We start from the raw sequence: 19,592 nt of genomic DNA, 5'->3' as shown, positions 1-19,592 counted from the left end.
TGGCGTTCCTCAGGGGTCGGTACTGGGACCGGCACTGTTCAACATCTTTGTCGGTGACATGGACAATGGGATCAAGTGCACCCTCAGCAAGTTTGCCGATGACACCAAGCTGTGTGGTGTGGTCAACACGCTGTGGGGGAGGGATGCCATCCAGAGGGACCTTGACAGGCTGGAGAGGTGGGACCATGCGAACCGCATGAAGTCCAACAAGGCCAAGTGCAAGGTCCTGCACGTGGGTCGGCGCAATCCCAAGCGTGACTATAGGCTGGGCAAGGAATGGATTGAAAGCAGCCCCGAGGAGAAGGACTTGGGGGTATTGATTGATGGGAAGCTCAACATGAGCCGGCAGTGTGCACTTGCAGCCCAGAAAGCCAACCGTGTCCTGGGCTGCATCAAAAGAGCTGTGACCAGCAGGTCGAGGGAGGTGATCCTGCCCCTCTACTCCACTCTTGTGAGACCCCACCTGGACTACTGCGTCCAGCTCTGGGGGCCCCAGTACAGGAGAGACATTGAGCTGTTGGAGAGAGTCCAGAGGAGGGCCATGAAGCTGATCAGAGGGCTGGAGCACCTCTCCTATGACAACAGGCTGAGAGAGTTAGGATTGTTCAGCCTGGAGAAAAGAAAGCTCCAGGGAGATCTAATTGTGGCCTTCCAGTACCTGAAGGCGGCCTACAGGAAAGATGGAGAGGGACTGTTCATCAGGGAGTGTAGTGACAGGACAAGGGGGAATGGGTTTAAGCTGAAGGAGGGTTGATTCAGATTAGATGTTAGAAAGAAATTCTTTACTCTTAGAGTGGTGAGGTACTGGCACAGGTTGCCCAGAGAGGTTGTGGATGCCCCATCCCTGGAAGCGTTTTAAGACCAGGTTGGATGAGGCTTTGGGCAACATGGTCTAGTGGAGGGTGTCCCTGCCCGCAGCAGGAGGGTTGGAACTACATGATCTTTAAGGTCCCTTCCAATCCAAACCATTCTATGATTCTATGATTATCACAAAGAATATATGGAGCGCCACAAACCCACTCTGTGTGACTCTTAGAGTCCTCTCAGATACCTGGATGCTTTGCGCCTTTTCAGCAATTTCAAATAGAAATGGAGTTGTTAAAGAATCTGTGACTGGACTTGTGAGAGCTCTGATCCCAGTTCACAGAAATCTTATTCTTGGACAGAACCACACCAAATGCTGAAGTGCAGTTGCGCTCACAATCTCAGCTGGGTGGGAGAACATCTACAGTAGAACACCAGAGCTGGGCTGCTGTGCAAGGTTTGGTGCATACGCCCAAATATCACAACGAGCCGTGCGCGACATGACACGCCGTCTCTACCGAGGCTGACTACGCAAGTGCACAAGTAGGGGAAGACAAGAGCAAAAAGATTACACCGACCTCTACATCTGCCCTTAAAAATCCTGCCTGAGGACGAACAAGGGTCCATCATGGCAAGATCAACAGCCGTGGAAAGCTGCTATACATGCCCAACACTACACAAGGACAGCAGGGGGGAAGTGCTACCCTCCCAAAGCAAGAGGGAAAATGTTCATCCAACAGTATTCCACAGTCTGCATTTCATGCCCTCTTACCAACACATCGCCTACATCATGCAGTCAGCAACATAAGGGACTGTCTTCTGTGTGAGACAGTCATAACTTCAAAAGACATTGTGGGCATTCCAATACCACACACTACCTCAAGATCCAGGCGGTCTCCATATCAAACCCTTCACGTGAGGAAATGGCCAGGCCCTACTCAGTGCCACTGCCACATTCACCTCTGCAACATGCTATGGCTTCCTTTCCCACCTCAGGGCTCACTCCAGCTTTTGTAGACCCTTCCCATCGATAAGAACACCACAAAAAAACGTAGGGACGGTATATATGGACTGTGTCCAGCAGACACTCTACTCTTTCTGAAGGTGTTTAAATGGCAATGGCATAGATTTCATGCTGTGAAAGAACAACCTAAACGTTGACAAGCACCCGATCTAATGGGTAATATCGATGCTGCAGGAGAACGTGGCTTTGGGGATTTCATATCAGGGGTTTTTGGTTGGTTGGTTGGTTGGTTGGGGTTGTTTGTTGTTTAAAATGAAGGATTCTTGGGGCTTCTGTAAGCGTGTGGCTGCTGATGCAAATATTGAAAGAAATCAAAAAGGCCAGCATATATCACACCGCTTCTCTGGCCAGGAGCCCAAGTCCACAACTGTTCCCATCAATGAGAACATGATGAAAAAAACCCATACAGATGGCATCACATGCACAGTGTTCAGTGTTCAGCACAATCTCTCTAGTTCACCCTTCCTGTTTTGCAAGGCTTCAGCTATCTCACATGGAAATGTTACACATCGGGGGACCTCTGACAACATTGGAAATGTTACACATCTATTCGTACAGACGGCGTCAGGACAGCTGTGCATAAGTAGGGGAAGTGGTCACACCCTCCTCCTTACCTCCCTTTACAAATCGTGCTTGAGGAGGATCACAGCACCATCATGGCAGCATCAAAGGCTGTGCAAGCTCCGGTAGATGCCCACCACAACATAAAGGAAGCAGATTGAAGCGCTACTCTCCCACAACACCTTTCCCAACAAGGAGCAAAAGGTTCATCAGTTTGCATCTCACCAATTCTTAGGAAACACATTTCCTACGTCAGGAAGGCAGCACCACAAGGGATTGTCTCTGGTGCGAGATATTCCTAACCTCAAAGCCCATTGTGGCCATTTCAATACCACACACTATCTCAAGATCCAGAAGGCCTCCAAATCCAGACCCTTGCAGCCTGAGGAAGGATTTTGGGCAGGAGCACTCCATGCCCATCCTGCCTCATGCTTTCCCCTAGGCATCCTCCATTCCCCACTCCCAGACATGTCTTCTCAAGACAAGAACATCATCTCCCATTCTTGTCTTCTTATGACATGGCCCATGGTCTTCCCAGGGACTTCCAGTCCCCGCAGACAAGTCTTCCCACTGCTCAAGGTCACTCTTCACATCAGGAAATGGCCTAGCCCTACTCAGCGACACTGCCACATTCACCTCTGCCACATGCCACAGCTTCCTTTCCCACCTCAAGGCTCACTCCAGCTTATGTAGACCTTTCCCATCAATGAAAGCACCACTGAAAAAACCATACAGATGGTATCCCATACACAGTGTATGGAAAACTCTCTGCAGCTGACCCTTCAGGACTGCAATGCTTCAGCAATTTCAACACAGGCCAGTGTACATGAAGCCACCTGTCCAGCCAGGAATGCAAGTTCATAACACGGGCAGGGGAGGGGGACGAGAAAAAGAAAATCCCTGTTTGTAACACCTGCCTTGGGTCACACTCTCGCTGTGAACACTTCATACTACCCCATACCATTACAACATACTGGGAAAAGAACACAGGGAAAGTCCACACCACCTTCCAAACTTTCACAATGCCTCCATAGGGCCCACGGTCTTGCCAAGGATTTCCAGTTCCCACAGACAACTCTTCCCACTGCTCAAGGTCACCCTTCACACCAAGAGGTGGCCAGCCACTACTCAGTGCCACTCCCACATTCAACTCGGTGACATGCCACTGTTTCATTTCCCAACCCAAGGCTCAATCCGACTTTTACAGACCCTTCCATCAATGAGAGCACCACAAAAAACACACAGAGGTATCACATACACGGTGCCGCCCAGACTCACTGCACCTCACCCTTCATGTTTGAAAATGCTTCGGCTGTCTCAGATGGAAATGTGGCACACCTGGCAGCAACACTCTTCCTGAAGGTGATGTCGGGACAGCTCTAAATGGCAATGGCATTGATTTCATGCTCTGAGGGAAAAACTAAAATGTTCATGAGCACAGCACCATAATGGATGACATGGACTGTGCAGGAGAATTTCATTTGGGCTTTTTGGGAGAGGAGCAGTTATTCGGTTTTGGGTTTGACACAAATATTGAAAGACCAGACGGTAACTGCTGCTGGCTGCGGCAATACATTTTTTTATTTTTACCGCAAAACAACAGCCGGGGGGGGGTGGGGGGGCTCCGGCAAGGACGCAAAGGCAGCTGCAAAGGCGCCATTCAGATCCTTAAGCACCCGCCAAGCACCCACCGCCCGCACGCCCACGGGGGCCGAGCCCGGCTCCCACCAGCGCCTGCCCAGGGCGCGGACGACAAGGGGGCGTCGGGCCAAGGGGCGTCGGGAGAGGAAGAAGGGGCGAGGAAGGGAGGGCCACTGACCGTGTCCAGCAGAGCGGGCGGCTCCGGCTGCGTCTCCTTCGCCGCGGGGCCGGGCGGCGGCGGCGGGAAGTTGGGGCTGAAAACCATCAGGTCGCTCTTGCCCGCGCCGTCCGCCACGCACAGGCTCCGGCTCTGGCGCTGCGAGTACGACCAGCTCCCCACTTCGCTGGCGCACACCAGCGTCGCCGGCCCGGGCCCCGACAGCACGGCCGCCCGCGGCGCCCACCGCGACGCCCCGTACAGCACCACCGCCAGCAGGAACAGGCTCGACACCGCGCAGATGGCCACCACCAGCCACACGTTCGTCGCCGCCGCCGCCGCCGCCGCCGCCGCGCCGCCCTCCGCCGGCCGCAGCCCCGCCCCCGCCCCCGCCGCCGCCGCCGCCGCCGCCGACGAGCCCGCGGCCGCCAGCGCCGCCTCGGCGCCCTCCACCAGCGACACGCTCAGCGTGGCCGTGGCCGAGCGCGCCGGCTCCCCGTGGTCCCGCACCACGATCACCAGCCGCTGCCGCGGGCCGTCCGCCTCCTCCAGCGCCCGCGCCGTGCTCACCTCGCCGCTGTACAGCCCCACGCGGAACGGGCCCTTCCCCCGCGGCTCCCACAGCTCGTAGCGCAGCCACGCGTTGTAGCCCGAGTCCGCGTCCACCGCGCGGATCTTCGCCACCACCTGCCCCGCCGGCGCCCCCCACGCCGCCCACGCCCACAGCGCCCCCGAGACCGGCCCCGACGCCGCCTCGCCCGCGGCCCCGACGCCCGCACCCCCGCCCGCAAGCGGCAGCAGCGCCGGCGCGTTGTCGTTCTCGTCCACCACGAACAGCTGCACCGTGGCGTTGCCGCACAGCGGCGGCTCCCCCGCGTCCACCGCCCGCACCTCGAACTGCAGCACCTGCAGCTCCTCGTAGTCCAACGGCTGCAGCGCCCACAGCCGACCGCTCTCCGCGTCCACCGACACGTAGCTCGACGCCGGGCGACGCGCCACGCCCGACGACGCGCCCCCGACGACGCCCTCCGCCACCGAGTAGCTCACCCGACCGTTGCCCGCCTCGTCCGGGTCCCGCGCCCACAGCCGCGCCAGCTCCGCGCCCGCCGCGTTGTTCTCCCGCGCCAGCACCGTGTACACGGCCTGCGCGAACGACGGCGCGTTGTCGTTCACGTCCGACACCGGCACACGCACCCCGCGGCTGGCGCGCAGCGGCGGCGACCCGCCGTCCTCCGCCCGCACCTCCACCTCGTACTCCGACACCCGCTCCCGGTCCAGCGCCTCCCGCAGCACCAGCGAGTACGAGCCCGCGAACGTCGCCACCAGCCCGAACGGCGACGCCGGCCACACCGCGCAGCGCACCCGCCCGTTCGCCCCCGAGTCCCGGTCCGACACGCTCAGCAGCGCCACCACCGTCCCCGCCGCCGCGTCCTCCGGCACCGGCACCGACAGCGACGTCACCCACACCTCCGGCGCGTTGTCGTTCACGTCCAGCACCTCCACCACCACCTTGCAGTGACCCGACAAAGGCGGCGTCCCCTTATCTTTCGCCTTAACGTGTACGTCGTAGAAAGTAATTGTCTCAAAGTCCAGGGGGCCTCTAAGTCTGATCTCCCCGCTGCTCGCATCGATGCTGAATACATCCACGGCAGATGCAGGAACAAAAGTATCAATTTCATAAACCACTTCTCCATATATTCCCTCGTCTGCATCCGTGGCGTTCACCCGCGCCACCAGCGTCCCCTCCGCAGCGCTCTCCGGCAGCTGCACTTTATACACCGACTGGTTGAACTGGGGCGCGTTGTCGTTCACGTCCAGCACCGAGATCACCAGCTCCACCGTGCCCGTCAGCGGCGGACGGCCCCCGTCACTCGCCGTCACCACCAAACGGTGCACAGGCATCGTCTCGCGGTCCAGAGCTTTCGAGAGCACCAAAAACAGGGATTTACTGCGCGAGTCACTGTTTTCTTCCTCTATTCTAAAATGCTCGCTGGGGCTGAGTATATAGGAGAGCTGCGCGTTGGCTCCGACATCGGCATCCGACGCGCCCTCCAGCGGGAACCGAGACCCGGGAGGGGAGTTCTCCGGTAAACTGAGGTTTTTGCGTGCGGCGGGGAAGAGCGGGGCGTTGTCGTTGATGTCGGTGACCTCCAGCTCCACGTGGAAGACGCGCAGCGGCCGCTCCACCAGCACCTCCAGGCGCAGGGCGCACGGCGCGCTCTTCCCGCACAGCTCCTCCCGGTCCAGCCGCGAGCTCACCACCAGCGCCCCGCTCGCCCCGCTCACCTCCACGCTCGCCCGACGGCCCTGCGCCACCAGCCGCAGCCGCCGCGCCTCCGCCTCGCCCGCCTCCAGGCCCAGGTCCTGCGCCAGCCGGCCCACCACCGTCCCGGCCTTCGCTTCCTCCGGCACCGAGTACCGCACCTGACCGCCGCCCAGCGCCCAGGCCGCCTGCAGCACCAGCACCCGCAACACGGGCCCCCAACACACGACCATCGCCCCCGCCGACACCCGCACGGGCCCCGCACGGCTCACCGCCGCCGCACGCACGCACGCACCCGCTCAACTGCCCGCCCCGAGCCGCGCCGCCCCCCCGCGCTCACAGCCGGGCTCTCCGCCGCACCGGGGCGGAGCCGCGGAGACGCTCACCGCCGTTTCTGAGCCTGCAGCGACACCGTGTGCTGCTCCGACGACTCACACGCTACCCACCGCGCCTCCGCGCCTCCGCACCCGTCCTGCTCATCTCCTCTCCCGTCTCCTCCTTCCCTTCCTCTCTTTCTTGGCCTTTATTTTCCTCTTGCCTCACCCCCTTATGTCTTTTTCGTTCCTTCCTTGCTTTGGGTTTGCAGAGATTCCTTCCTTACTTCCTTTCGTTCCGTCCTCCTGATTCTTTCTTCATTGCACTTTCCTTTTTTTCTCTTCTCTTTTTCTTCTTCCGTTTCTTCCTTCTCCTTTTCCTTCCTTAGATTCTTTTCTCTCCCTCTTCATCTTTCTTCCTTTCTTTTTTCTTTCTTCCTACCATTCTCTCTTCATTTCTCTCTCTTCTTAATTCCTACTTTTTTTCCTCTCCGTCTTCTACCTTCCACTCTTGCCTTATCTTCCCTCCTTGTCTTTCTTTTTTCTGTTCCTCCTCTTCCTTCTCCTTTCCCTTCTTGCCCTGACGTGCCCCATTCTTTACTCCCCTTGCCCTTCTCTTTCCCCCCGCTCGCACCTCCCCAGTCGCCTCCGGCCCCGCGGCGGACACCATCAAAGACGGAGCCATCGGCGCTAATTACGGGGCATCAGCGCCGGAGCGCGGGACTCTAACCAAGGGGGAGGCTGTTAGGGACCAGCTCCGCTCAGCGTCCAGACGTAACGTCGGGGCGTGCTGGTTATCTCGTCGATCCTCTTCCTTCTTTTCCTTCGGTTCCTTCATTTCCTTCCTCTTCTCCCCATTCTTTCCTTCTATCATTCCTACTCCTCCTCCCTTCCTATGCCTTCTTCCTGGCTTCCTTCTCACTTGCATAGATTCCTTCCTTGCCTTTTTCATTTCCTTCTGCGATTCTGCTGCAACGTTGGAGCAACCTGGTCATCTCCTTTTTTCTCTTCTTTGTCCTCTTCCTTCCATCCTTAGTCTCTTCCTTCCTTTCTTCCTCTCCCTCATCACCTTTCTCTGTATAGTGATAGTGTCCCTGCATGCTAGTAAACCCATTTATATTTTCTTTCTTGCTTTACCTTCTCTCTATTCCTTGCTTTGTTCTTGGTTTCTTTTCTTTCCCTCTATTCTTCCTTCCTTCTCTACTTTCTCCTCTTTCTCCTACTTCATTCTCGAAACGGAGCATGGACATGCCCTCTGGCAAGAGCTCTTTCCCCTTCCTCATCCCTTTTCATCAAGCCTTGACCAGTGTCCCTGAGCACCGAGGATGCTGAGGTCCTCAACTCCATTCAGTGTACAAAGATAATGTTGGTGCATGCTGGTAATCCTCTCTATTGTCTCCTCCTTCCTTTCTCTTCTGTCCTTCTTTCTTCCTTGCTTCATTTTTCCCTGCATACAGTGCTTTTTTTCCCCATCTTCTCATCTCTTTCATTCTTTCATCTCTTTACTTCCTGCTTATTTTCGTGGTTTTTTCGCTCCTTTCTCTTTTTTGGTCTCCCTGTTTCTCTTCCTTACATATTTTTATTTCTCTTCCCTCCTCCTTTTCCTTCTTCTTTTTTGCCTCAGACCTGCCCTATCCTTGCCTCCCCTTCTCCTCTCCTTCCATCCCTGTCTCCTCTCTTCTTTTTCCCCTTTACAAAAATAGTTTCTGCACCTCCACACCACGCTCAACACACAACATCAACATGCCCTCTGGCAAGAGCTCTCATTCCTCTTCCCTTCCACCTTCCAGCCCTCCAGATGAGTAAAAACCTTCCTGCTTTCCTCCAGCCTGTGCAAGACAGACAGACTGCCCCTCCACCTCCCTCCTCCCCTGCCCTGCCCTTCCTGAAGAAGACCACACTGTGCGGCCTCCAGGCCTCTCAAGGACCCAGCAAATAACAGAGCAAGGCAATCATGCAGCAGGGAACAGCTCTGCTACATCACAAAAGAACCCACCACCCTCTGAAACACAGCCCCAAGCCCCAGGGACTTAGACATCCCTGCAAACAGCCTCCAAAGAGTCCAAACAACAGACGGGGCAGGGGGGGCTGTCTTTCTTTAGAGAAATCAAACCCATCACAGACCACCACAACAATCCACCAAGAAACCTGAAACAGCAGCGGGCAACCACAACTCCTGAGCACTCTTCATGTATCTCAATGAAGTCCTATTCTTCCAGTCTCAGTTTCCACCTGCACGTTGAACGACAAGCTCTTGCTTTCCCATTCTGGCAGGCATGCACTGCCAGAACAACACAGGGCATTGGTTCCTATGGAAGACCTCTCACTCATTACCAGCAGCCATGCATCATAAAGCCAAACAAAAGCCATGAAGCGAACACCACCACATTTTTCACTGAGAATATCCCCTTGCCTCCCAACACACCCACTCCACGAACCGCACTGCGGTCCCTCCTCCATCCGTCCTTACTGTCACCTTGCAGGAAAGAAACAAGAGCAGACACTGAGGCTGTGCTGGTCCAAACCTACAGGCATTACAATCCCGGCAACATTCTGTTGATCCAACATGGAGATACCACGACTAAACAGGAATGGTTAGGTATGAGCGACTTACCTGTAGCACCACTGGTTGCTTCTTCAGAAAAGAAACATTTTCAGGACAGAAGAATTGCTTTTAAGGGACATTTCCCCTCAACATTACCAGAGAGTTCTGGGGTTGCCAGACAGAAAAAAAAAATTACTCACATTCTGCCAGACTTTTGAAATCATTTTACAGTTCACTCCTGGAGCTCTGACAGGTTTGGTGTCCTGACCCACTTCACAGGGGAGGCTGTTCCAGAGAATGACCACCCTCTCAGTGAAGAACCCTTTCCTAACATCCAAACTTCCCCTGACACAGCTTCCTACCATTTCCTTCTGTCCTATCAATGGTCACCGGAGAGAGGAGGAGATCAGCACCTCCCCCTTGGCTGCACCCCTGGAGAACATTGTAGACTGCGATGAGGTCACCCCTCAGCCTTCTCTTCTCCAAGCTCAACAAGCCAAGTAACCTCAGCCGCTCCTCATAAGTCTTGCCCTGAAGTCTTGCCCTTCAGCTGGCCATCAACCCAAAACCCCAGATCGCTTTCCACAGGGCTGCTCTCCAGCCTCTCAATCCCCAGCTTCTATTCGGGGATTACCCCAGGATTACCCCGCCACAGGTGCAGAATCCAGCATTTGCTCTTGTTAAATTTCATATGGCTGGTGATTGCCCAGCGCTCTAGTCTATCCAGATCTCTCTGAAAGGCCTCTCTACCCTCCATGCTGTCCACTGCTCCTCCTAATTTAGTAGCACTGGACAACTTAATGTACATTCAACTCCTACACACAGATCATTTCTAGAAACAAAAAAGAGCCCTGGCCCTAAAATTGAGCCCTGTGGCATCCCACTGGCGACTGGCCGCCAGCCTGATCTAACCCCATTTACTTATGTGCCTCCAGCTGCAGCAGCAAGTCTCAAACATGTTCAGAGTTGGCTGGGAGTTTATCATTCCCCCAGTCACAGCCTTCCAACACAGGGCTCCGCTGGTCCCAGGGCCCATCCCTGGTGTTAAAGACAGAGGTGAAGGTGGCATTAAACATCTCTGCTTTGACTACATCCCAATTTGTGAGGTGACCGACCTCATCAAGTAACGGACTGACGTTCTCTCTGATCCTCCTTTTACTGTTAACATATTTTAAAAAGCCCTTTTTGTTCTCCTTCACAGTGCCGGCCAGCTTGAAATCTCATCAAGCTTTGGCCACACAACTTGCAAACAGTTGCAAACAACATCTCTGTAGTCCTCCCATGTCACCTGTCCTTGCTTCCAACGTCCATACTGCATCTCGCTGGTCCGCCTGTGTGGCTTGTCCTTGCCTCCAATGGCCATAAACTTCCTTTTTCCACTTCCATTCTAGAAGAAGATCCCTGCTCAGCCAACCCACCCTTCTCCCCCACTTGCTTGACTCCCAACGCTTTGGAATTGCCTGCTCCTGCGCTCTTAAGAGATGGCTCCTGCAAAGTGACCAGTATCCATGGACCCAAACACTTTCAAAAGCAGATTCCCAGGGGACCTCACTGACCTCCTGATCTCCTTCAGCAGCCCCAAGTCTGCTCTCCCCACATCCAGGGCCAAAGTTTTGCTGGCAGTTCTCCTCCTGTGGCCAACAACTTGAAACTCAACTACTTCACGGTCACCGTGACCAAGACAGCCACCAATCACCACTTTACGCACGACTACTTCTCTGCGTACAAACAACAAAGCCAGGAGGGCACCTTTTCTGGGCAGCTCCCTTAGTACCTACACCAAGAAGTTATCTTCAACATGCTGCAGGAATTTCCTGCACCTGCTTGTGTCTGCTGCATGATATTCCCAGCTGACCGCTGGGATGTTAAAATCACACAAAAGGACACGGGCAGCTGATCTAGGGATAGCCCTTAATTCCTTCTGGAATAATTCATTGGTGTGGTCATCCTGGCTGGGTGGTTGATAGTGGACTCCCACAACAACATCCGCCTTAGTTGCTTTTCCCTTAATCCCTACCCAGCGGCGCTCAACCGTGTCGTCGCCAACTGCAAGCTCCATACAATCCAAGTCCTCCCTTAAACACAGCACCACCACCCCACCTCACCTGACCTGCCTATCCCTCCACAAGAGCCTATAATCATCCATCACAGCACACCTGTCACAGGATCATCCCACCAGGTTTCATCAATGATGTTGTAGCTCTGGGACTGGGACAAAGCTTCTAGCTCCTCTTCTTCATTCCTCATGCTCCACGCATTTGTATAGAGATGCTTCAAATGTCTTTCAGTGTACTACAGCACATTGTGGAGCACACTGAAGGATCTTGCTAGCACACCATGTCTTCTTATGACATCACCCATCGTCTTCCCAAGGATTTCAAATTCCTGCACGCAACTCTTCCCACTGCTCATGGTCACCCTTCACACCAAGAGATGGCCAGGCCCTACTCAGGGCCACTGCCACATTCACCTCTAGGACATGACACCGTTACATTTCCAAACTCAAGGCTCAGTCCGACTTTATATTATAGACCCGTCCCATCAATGAGAGCATCACAAAAACACACACACACCGTGTCCAGCAGACTCACTGCAGCTGATCCTTCACGTTTGGCAATGCTTCAGCTATCTCAGATGGAAATGTTACACACTGGAGAGCAGTACGCTTTCTAAAAGTGATGGCAGGGCAGCTCCAATGGCAATGGCATTGGTTTTGTGCTGCGAGAGAACAACCCAAATTTCTATGAGCACAGAACTCGAATGAATGATACATACTGCACAGGACAATTTGATATGGGTTTGGGGTTTTTGTTTGTTTTGGTGGGTTTTGTTATTTGGGGGTTTTAAATAACATAAAAAACGTCTGAGGATTTTGTATGTTGTGCCTGCTCGTACAAATACTGAAAGAACATCAAAACAGGCCAGCGTACATCACGCCACTTCTCTGGCAAGGAATACAAGTCTACTTTTCTGTCTCCTTTATCAAATTTTTCTCTAAATGACCACACCATGCTTGACAGGAAGCTTGACATGAAGCACTGACACGCCCTCTGGCAAGAGCTCTCATTCCTCTTCCCTGGAAGGAACACCCTTCATGCTTTCCTCCAGTCTATGAAAGATGGACAGACAGACGGCCCCTGCCCCTTCCCTTCATGAAGAAGACCACACTCTACGAGTGCCACTCCAAGTGCCCCAGGTACTTGGACATCCATGCAAACAGCCTCAAAGATGCCAAGCAATGCAGAGGAGTCTTTCCTTTGGAAACTCAAACCCATCACAGACGGTATGACAATCCTCCAAGAAGGCTGAAAAGGCACCAAGCAACTACAGCTCCACTGCAGAGAGAGCGCACTCTTCATATACCTTGATGAAGCGCTATGTCAAGAGCTATGAAGATGCTGAATGTCAAGCTCTTGCTTTCCTGTTCTGGCAGGCATGCACTGTCAGAATAACACACCAAGAACCTTCTTACCCAAGGGATTTAGCCCCCTTGGAATACCTCCCCACCATTACCACGATCCACATGCCACATAGCAAAACAAAAGCCATGAAGGAAACACCACAACATTTTTTAATGGGAACATCTCCTCGATGACCAACACATCCAAAGAAATGCACTGGGGTCCCTCTTCCATCTGTCCTTGCTGCCGCCTGCTCACGCTGTGCCTGGAGAGCAGGCAGTGCTGCTGTGCTGGTCCAAACCTACAGCCATTACAATCCAGGCAACATTCGGTTGATCCAACATAAAGATGCCACAACCAGACAGGAACAGAAGTACATCTGTCTCGCAAACACATCCACTTTATGTCTGAAATGACTTACCTGTAGCATCACTGGTTGCTTCTTCAGAATAAGAAATATTTTCAAGACAGGAGAACTGGTTTTCAAGGATAAAAAGTGCTTCTGGGGAAGCTGGGCAGAAAAAATTACTCAGGTTCTGTAAAAACTGGAGAGTGCATAGTGCCCTTGATGCATCACAGGGAAGATATGAAAAAGACTTGAAAGCTGAGGACACTTTTTTAACGTCAAATTTGGCTCCAGAGAGTGGAAAAGCCATCCCCCACAACGACGGGAAAGCACCCAACACCTGCCACCTGACAGCTGCCAAAATTCAGCAGCCTGCATCTCATCCACTGTTACCAACACATTGACAATGAGAGACAAGGCAAAACCAAAAGGGTGGGAGGTTTTGGTGAGAGGAGAGAAGAAAACCAAAGCGATGCTGTTCCGCTGTACTGAAATGCAAGGTTTGCCAACATCTTGAATACAGAGAGTACTCCTTCCCCTGCCTCACAAGAGTAAGAGCACAGAGGTAACCAAAGAGAGTTTCAGAGAGGGCTGGCAGCATGATCCAAGCGTGGAAAAGCTTCTGTGTGACCAGCAACAGCCCACGTCAAAACCAAGTGATTAAATCATGCGTGGTAGATGTCTTCACAAGCAGAAATACTACAAAGAACAACAGCACCCCGAGATATGCCGAACTTCTGGAGGTCCTGAGAGGATCGCGGGAAAGTAGCCCTGTGCGCTGGGCCTCTTCTCAAGGTTTTCTACTGGCATGCTCTATCCCACGCCATGGGAAATGGCATCTCCACAGCTAAGCAGACACTCTCCACTTCTTCCCCAATGACACAGGCCGTGTTCTACCCAGCATCTCCATTTCCATCAGACAAGACTGTCCCCCGCTCAGACTCACCCTCTCCATGACACATGCCCAGCCCCTCCTCGCTGCCACTTGCCGGAATGCTGTCACAAGACCCAGACACTGCTCCAACACAATAGCATGCTCCAGCTCCAAACTCTGTTCTAAGCATGACCCAGGCCTTTGCACATCCTCACCTTCCCACACGATTCGAACAAAGAACATATGGAGGGCTGCAAAGCCACACACTGTCTGGCAGAATCCTCCCAGATGCATGAACTTCACCCTGAATCCTTTTGCCTTTTCAGGAATCTCAAATGGAAACACCACAGAGCTGCACATTAGCGCTTTAAAAGATTCTTTGATTAGAGCTGTGGCAGCTCTGGTCCCAGTCCACAAGCAATTTCTTCTTGGAGAGAACCACACCAAACGCTGAAGCAAAGGGCACGCACAGTATCAGTTGGGTGGGAGAATTTGTACCATAGAACACCTGAGCTGGGCTACTGTGCGGGGCTTGGCATGTACATGCACCTAGCAGAATGAGTTAACACTGACAAGAGGACACAGCATCTCTACTGAGGCCACCTGTGCAAGTGCACAAGCAGGAGAAGTCGGGCGCCCAAAGGTCACACCCTCCTCCTTACCTCCCCTGACAAATCCTGCCTGAGGAGGATCAAGAAACCATCATGGCAACATCAATGGCTGCGGAAACTCCTGCAGATGCCCACCACAACATAAGGACAGCAGGATGAAGCTCTACCCACCCACACCACCTCTCCCAAAACAGCAGTGAAGATGTTCATCAGACAGTATTCCACAGTCTGCATGTCACCCCTTCTTACCAACACATCGCCTACGTCAGGAACACAGCAACACAATGGACGACATATTCATAACCTCAGACAACACTGTGGGCATTTCAATAAAACACACTATCTCAAGATCCAGGCGGCCTCCAAATCCAGACGCTTGCAGCCTGCAAAAGGAGCCAGGGCAAGAACACTCCATGCCCATCCTCCCTTCAGGCTGTCCTCTAGGCAGCCTCCATTCCCCACTCCCACACACGTGTTCTCAAGACAAGCACATCATCTCCCATGCTTGTCTTCTTGGGACATGGCCCACGGTCTCTCCAAGGACTTCCAGTTCCCACAGACAACTCTTCCCACTGATCAAGGTCACCCTTCACATCAGGTAAGGGCCAGGCGACTGCCACATTCACCTCTGCGACAGGCCCGTTTCCTTTCCTACGTCAAGGCTCAATCTGACTTTTCTTACCCTTCCCAGCAACGAGAGCACCACAAAAAACACACAGAGGTATCACATACACAGTGTCCCCCAGACTCGCTGCACCTGAGCCTTCACATCTGACAAAGCTTCAGCTGTCTCAGATGGAAATGTGGCACGCCTGGGAGCAAGACTCTTTCTGAAGGTGATGCCACGACAGCTCTAAACAGCAATGGAATTGATTGCATACTCTGAGGGAAAAACCAAAATGTTGATGAGCACAGCACTGCAAGGGATGATACCAAGTGTGTCGGAGAAGTTGACTGGGTTTTGTTAGGGAGGGGCAGTTCCTTGGTTTTGAGTTTTGGCGGTTTGATTGTTTGTTTTCAATAAAAAGAAGATTGCCATGACTTTTGAAATGATGTGGCTGTTGACACAAACATTGAAAGGGCATCAAAACAGGCCAGCATATTTCACGCTACTTCTCTGGTCAGGAACATCAATCCACAACCTGGGAGACAGGGGGAGCATGAAAAGAAAAAGAAATTTCCTGTTTCTAACATGTGCCTTGGCTTGCACTCCTCTGCCCTAGCACTATTCCACCAAGTACAATGTACATGGAAAAAGACCATAGGAAAAGTCCACATTGACTTCCCTACTTTCACAATAAACCTGTCAAGCAAGTAAAAATAGGGAGATTATGACAGGGTGTAAAGTCTTGGTTATCAGCTTGAATCACATCTCTTGCAAAGAATCAAAGAGGTGGAGGACAGAGTTCTCATCAGGAAACCATATCTTATACACACACCAGCCACAGTCAGTAAAAATAGTAAGCAATAAAAAAGAATTTAAAACAAAAAAGTTCTCAAGGCCAGGTCAGACGGGGCTTTAAGCAACCTGCTCTAGTGATGGCCCACGGCAGGGGAGGTGGAACTAGATGAGCTTTAAGATCCTTTCCACCCAAATCATCTATGACAAATAGTGTTTGGGGGACTGTCACCACCACAGCCTGCCTGCGTAGTACTCCTCCTGGAAGCTCGGGTGCAAATGCTACATGCCAGCAAGCAACAGCCTCTTGAAAGCTAGTGCCGTGGCACCTCTCATCGCAATCGGCAGTGATTTAAATACACTGCAGAACAACTCACAGCCAGAGCAGCAAACCCCCGCTGCGGACGGTAACGGCTGCTGGCTGCGGCAATACCTTTCCTTCTTTTTTCACCAAAGCAAGAGCATGGGGGTCTCCGGCAAGGACGCGAAGGCAGCTGCAAAGGCGCCATTCAGATCCTTAAGCACCCGCCAAGCACCCACCGCCCGCACGCCCACGGGGGCCGAGCCCGGCTCCCACCAGCGCCTGCCCAGGGCGCGGACGACAAGGGGGCGTCGGGCCAAGGGGCGTCGGGAGAGGAAGAAGGGGCGAGGAAGGGAGGGCCACTGACCGTGTCCAGCAGAGCGGGCGGCTCCGGCTGCGTCTCCTTCGCCGCGGGGCCGGGCGGCGGCGGCGGGAAGTTGGGGCTGAAAACCATCAGGTCGCTCTTGCCCGCGCCGTCCGCCACGCACAGGCTCCGGCTCTGGCGCTGCGAGTACGACCAGCTCCCCACTTCGCTGGCGCACACCAGCGTCGCCGGCCCGGGCCCCGACAGCACGGCCGCCCGCGGCGCCCACCGCGACGCCCCGTACAGCACCACCGCCAGCAGGAACAGGCTCGACACCGCGCAGATGGCCACCACCAGCCACACGTTCGTCGCCGCCGCCGCCGCCGCCGCGCCGCCCTCCGCCGGCCGCAGCCCCGCCCCCGCCCCCGGCGACGACGACGACGACGACGAGCCCGCGGCCGCCAGCGCCGCCTCGGCGCCCTCCACCAGCGACACGCTCAGCGTGGCCGTGGCCGAGCGCGCCGGCTCCCCGTGGTCCCGCACCACGATCACCAGCCGCTGCCGCGGGCCGTCCGCCTCCTCCAGCGCCCGCGCCGTGCTCACCTCGCCGCTGTACAGCCCCACGCGGAACGGGCCCTTCCCCCGCGGCTCCCACAGCTCGTAGCGCAGCCACGCGTTGTAGCCCGAGTCCGCGTCCACCGCGCGGATCTTCGCCACCACCTGCCCCGCCGGCGCCCCCCACGCCGCCCACGCCCACAGCGCCCCCGAGACCGGCCCCGACGCCGCCTCGCCCGCGGCCCCGACGCCCGCACCCCCGCCCGCAAGCGGCAGCAGCGCCGGCGCGTTGTCGTTCTCGTCCACCACGAACAGCTGCACCGTGGCGTTGCCGCACAGCGGCGGCTCCCCCGCGTCCACCGCCCGCACCTCGAACTGCAGCACCTGCAGCTCCTCGTAGTCCAACGGCTGCAGCGCCCACAGCCGACCGCTCTCCGCGTCCACCGACACGTAGCTCGACGCCGGGCGACGCGCCACGCCCGACGACGCGCCCCCGACGACGCCCTCCGCCACCGAGTAGCTCACCCGACCGTTGCCCGCCTCGTCCGGGTCCCGCGCCCACAGCCGCGCCAGCTCCGCGCCCGCCGCGTTGTTCTCCCGCGCCAGCACCGTGTACACGGCCTGCGCGAACGACGGCGCGTTGTCGTTCACGTCCGACACCGGCACACGCACCCCGCGGCTGGCGCGCAGCGGCGGCGACCCGCCGTCCTCCGCCCGCACCTCCACCTCGTACTCCGACACCCGCTCCCGGTCCAGCGCCTCCCGCAGCACCAGCGAGTACGAGCCCGCGAACGTCGCCACCAGCCCGAACGGCGACGCCGGCCACACCGCGCAGCGCACCCGCCCGTTCGCCCCCGAGTCCCGGTCCGACACGCTCAGCAGCGCCACCACCGTCCCCGCCGCCGCGTCCTCCGGCACCGGCACCGACAGCGACGTCACCCACACCTCCGGCGCGTTGTCGTTCACGTCCAGCACCTCCAGCTCCACGCTGCAGTGACCCGACAAAGGGGGCGTCCCTTTGTCTCTCGCTTCGATCTCCAGGTCATACGACTGAACGTCCTCGAAATCCAGTTTACCGGTAGTGCGTATCTCCCCGGATTTTCTGTCCATTGTGAACAAGTCCTGGACTTCGGTAGAAATCGCGTTGCTAAACAAATAATCTATCTCGCGATTAATTCCCTCATCTTTGTCTGTCGCTGTTAGCTGGAGTAACACTGTTCCCGGGGCAGCATTTTCCGGCAGCTGCACTTTATACACCGACTGGTTGAACTGGGGCGCGTTGTCGTTGGCGTCCAGCACCGAGATCACCAGCTCCACCGTGCCTGTCAGGGACGGACGGCCCCCGTCACTCGCCGTCACCACCAAACGGTGCACAGGCATCGTCTCGCGGTCCAGAGCTTTCGTGAGCACCAGGACTAGTGACATCTTCTTTTCGTCTTTAGATTTCACTTCCAAACCGAAATGCTCGCTGGGGCTGAGCGTATAGGAGAGCTGCGCGTTGGCTCCGACATCGGCATCCGACGCGCCCTCCAGCGGGAACCGAGACCCGGGAGGGGAGTTCTCCGGTAAACTGAGGTTTTTGCGTGCGGCGGGGAAGAGCGGGGCGTTGTCGTTGATGTCGGTGACCTCCAGCTCCACGTGGAAGACGCGCAGCGGCCGCTCCACCAGCACCTCCAGGCGCAGGGCGCACGGCGCGCTCTTCCCGCACAGCTCCTCCCGGTCCAGCCGCGAGCTCACCACCAGCGCCCCGCTCGCCCCGCTCACCTCCACGCTCGCCCGACGGCCCTGCGCCACCAGCCGCAGCCGCCGCGCCTCCGCCTCGCCCGCCTCCAGGCCCAGGTCCTGCGCCAGCCGGCCCACCACCGTCCCGGCCTTCGCTTCCTCCGGCACCGAGTACCGCACCTGACCGCCGCCCAGCGCCCAGGCCGCCTGCAGCACCAGCACCCGCAACACGGGCCCCCAACACACGACCATCGCCCCCGCCGACACCCGCACGGGCCCCGCACGGCTCACCGCCGCCGCACGCACGCACGCACCCGCTCAACTGCCCGCCCCGAGCCGCGCCGCCCCCCCGCGCTCACAGCCGGGCTCTCCGCCGCACCGGGGCGGAGCCGCGGAGACGCTCACCGCCGTTTCTGAGCCTGCAGCGACACCGTGTGCTGCTCCGACGACTCACACGCTCCCCACCGCGCCTCCGCGCCTCCGCACCCGTCCTGCTCATCTCCTCTCCCGTCTCCTCCTTCCCTTCCACTCTTTCTTGGCCTTCTTTATTTTCCTCTTGCCTCACCCCCTTATGTCTTTTTCGTTCCTACCTTGCTTTGGGTTTGCAGAGATTCCTTCCCTACTTCCTTTCTTTCCGTCCTCCTCATTCTTTTTTCATTTCACTTTCCTTTTTTTCTCTTCTCTTTTTCTTCTTCCGTTTCTTCCTTCTCCTTTTCCTTCCTTAGATTCTTTTCTCTCCCTCTTCATCTTTCTTCCTTTCTTTTTTCTTT

The 19,592-nt window shown here is 55.9% G+C and overlaps 3 protein-coding genes across 3 annotated transcripts in view; all 3 read right to left on the bottom strand.

The window, feature by feature from the left end:
- The window catches only part of LOC104635494 (protocadherin alpha-C2-like), a 172,756-nt gene that overhangs the window by 128,881 nt on the left and 24,283 nt on the right, over positions 1-19,592 (bottom strand). The gene's annotated exons all lie outside the window — the stretch shown is intronic.
- LOC142603892 (protocadherin alpha-6-like) lies at positions 4,050-6,723 on the bottom strand. Its single transcript, XM_075766862.1, has one exon. It carries the CDS (start codon positions 6,681-6,683, stop codon positions 4,050-4,052), a length of 2,634 nt encoding a protein of 877 aa, XP_075622977.1. The 5' UTR covers positions 6,684-6,723.
- On the bottom strand, positions 16,165-19,114 carry LOC142603801 (protocadherin alpha-2-like). The gene has a single exon (XM_075766144.1). The coding sequence runs from the start codon at positions 19,072-19,074 to the stop codon at positions 16,450-16,452; it is 2,625 nt and encodes an 874-aa protein (XP_075622259.1). The 5' UTR covers positions 19,075-19,114; the 3' UTR covers positions 16,165-16,449.

The sequence above is a fragment of the Balearica regulorum genome, chromosome 14 (assembly GCF_011004875.1).
Source record: "Balearica regulorum gibbericeps isolate bBalReg1 chromosome 14, bBalReg1.pri, whole genome shotgun sequence".
NCBI classification, from domain to species: domain Eukaryota; kingdom Metazoa; phylum Chordata; class Aves; order Gruiformes; family Gruidae; genus Balearica; species Balearica regulorum.
Note: the sequence above shows the minus strand (reverse complement) of the source record. Positions and strands in the feature narration are given on the sequence as shown.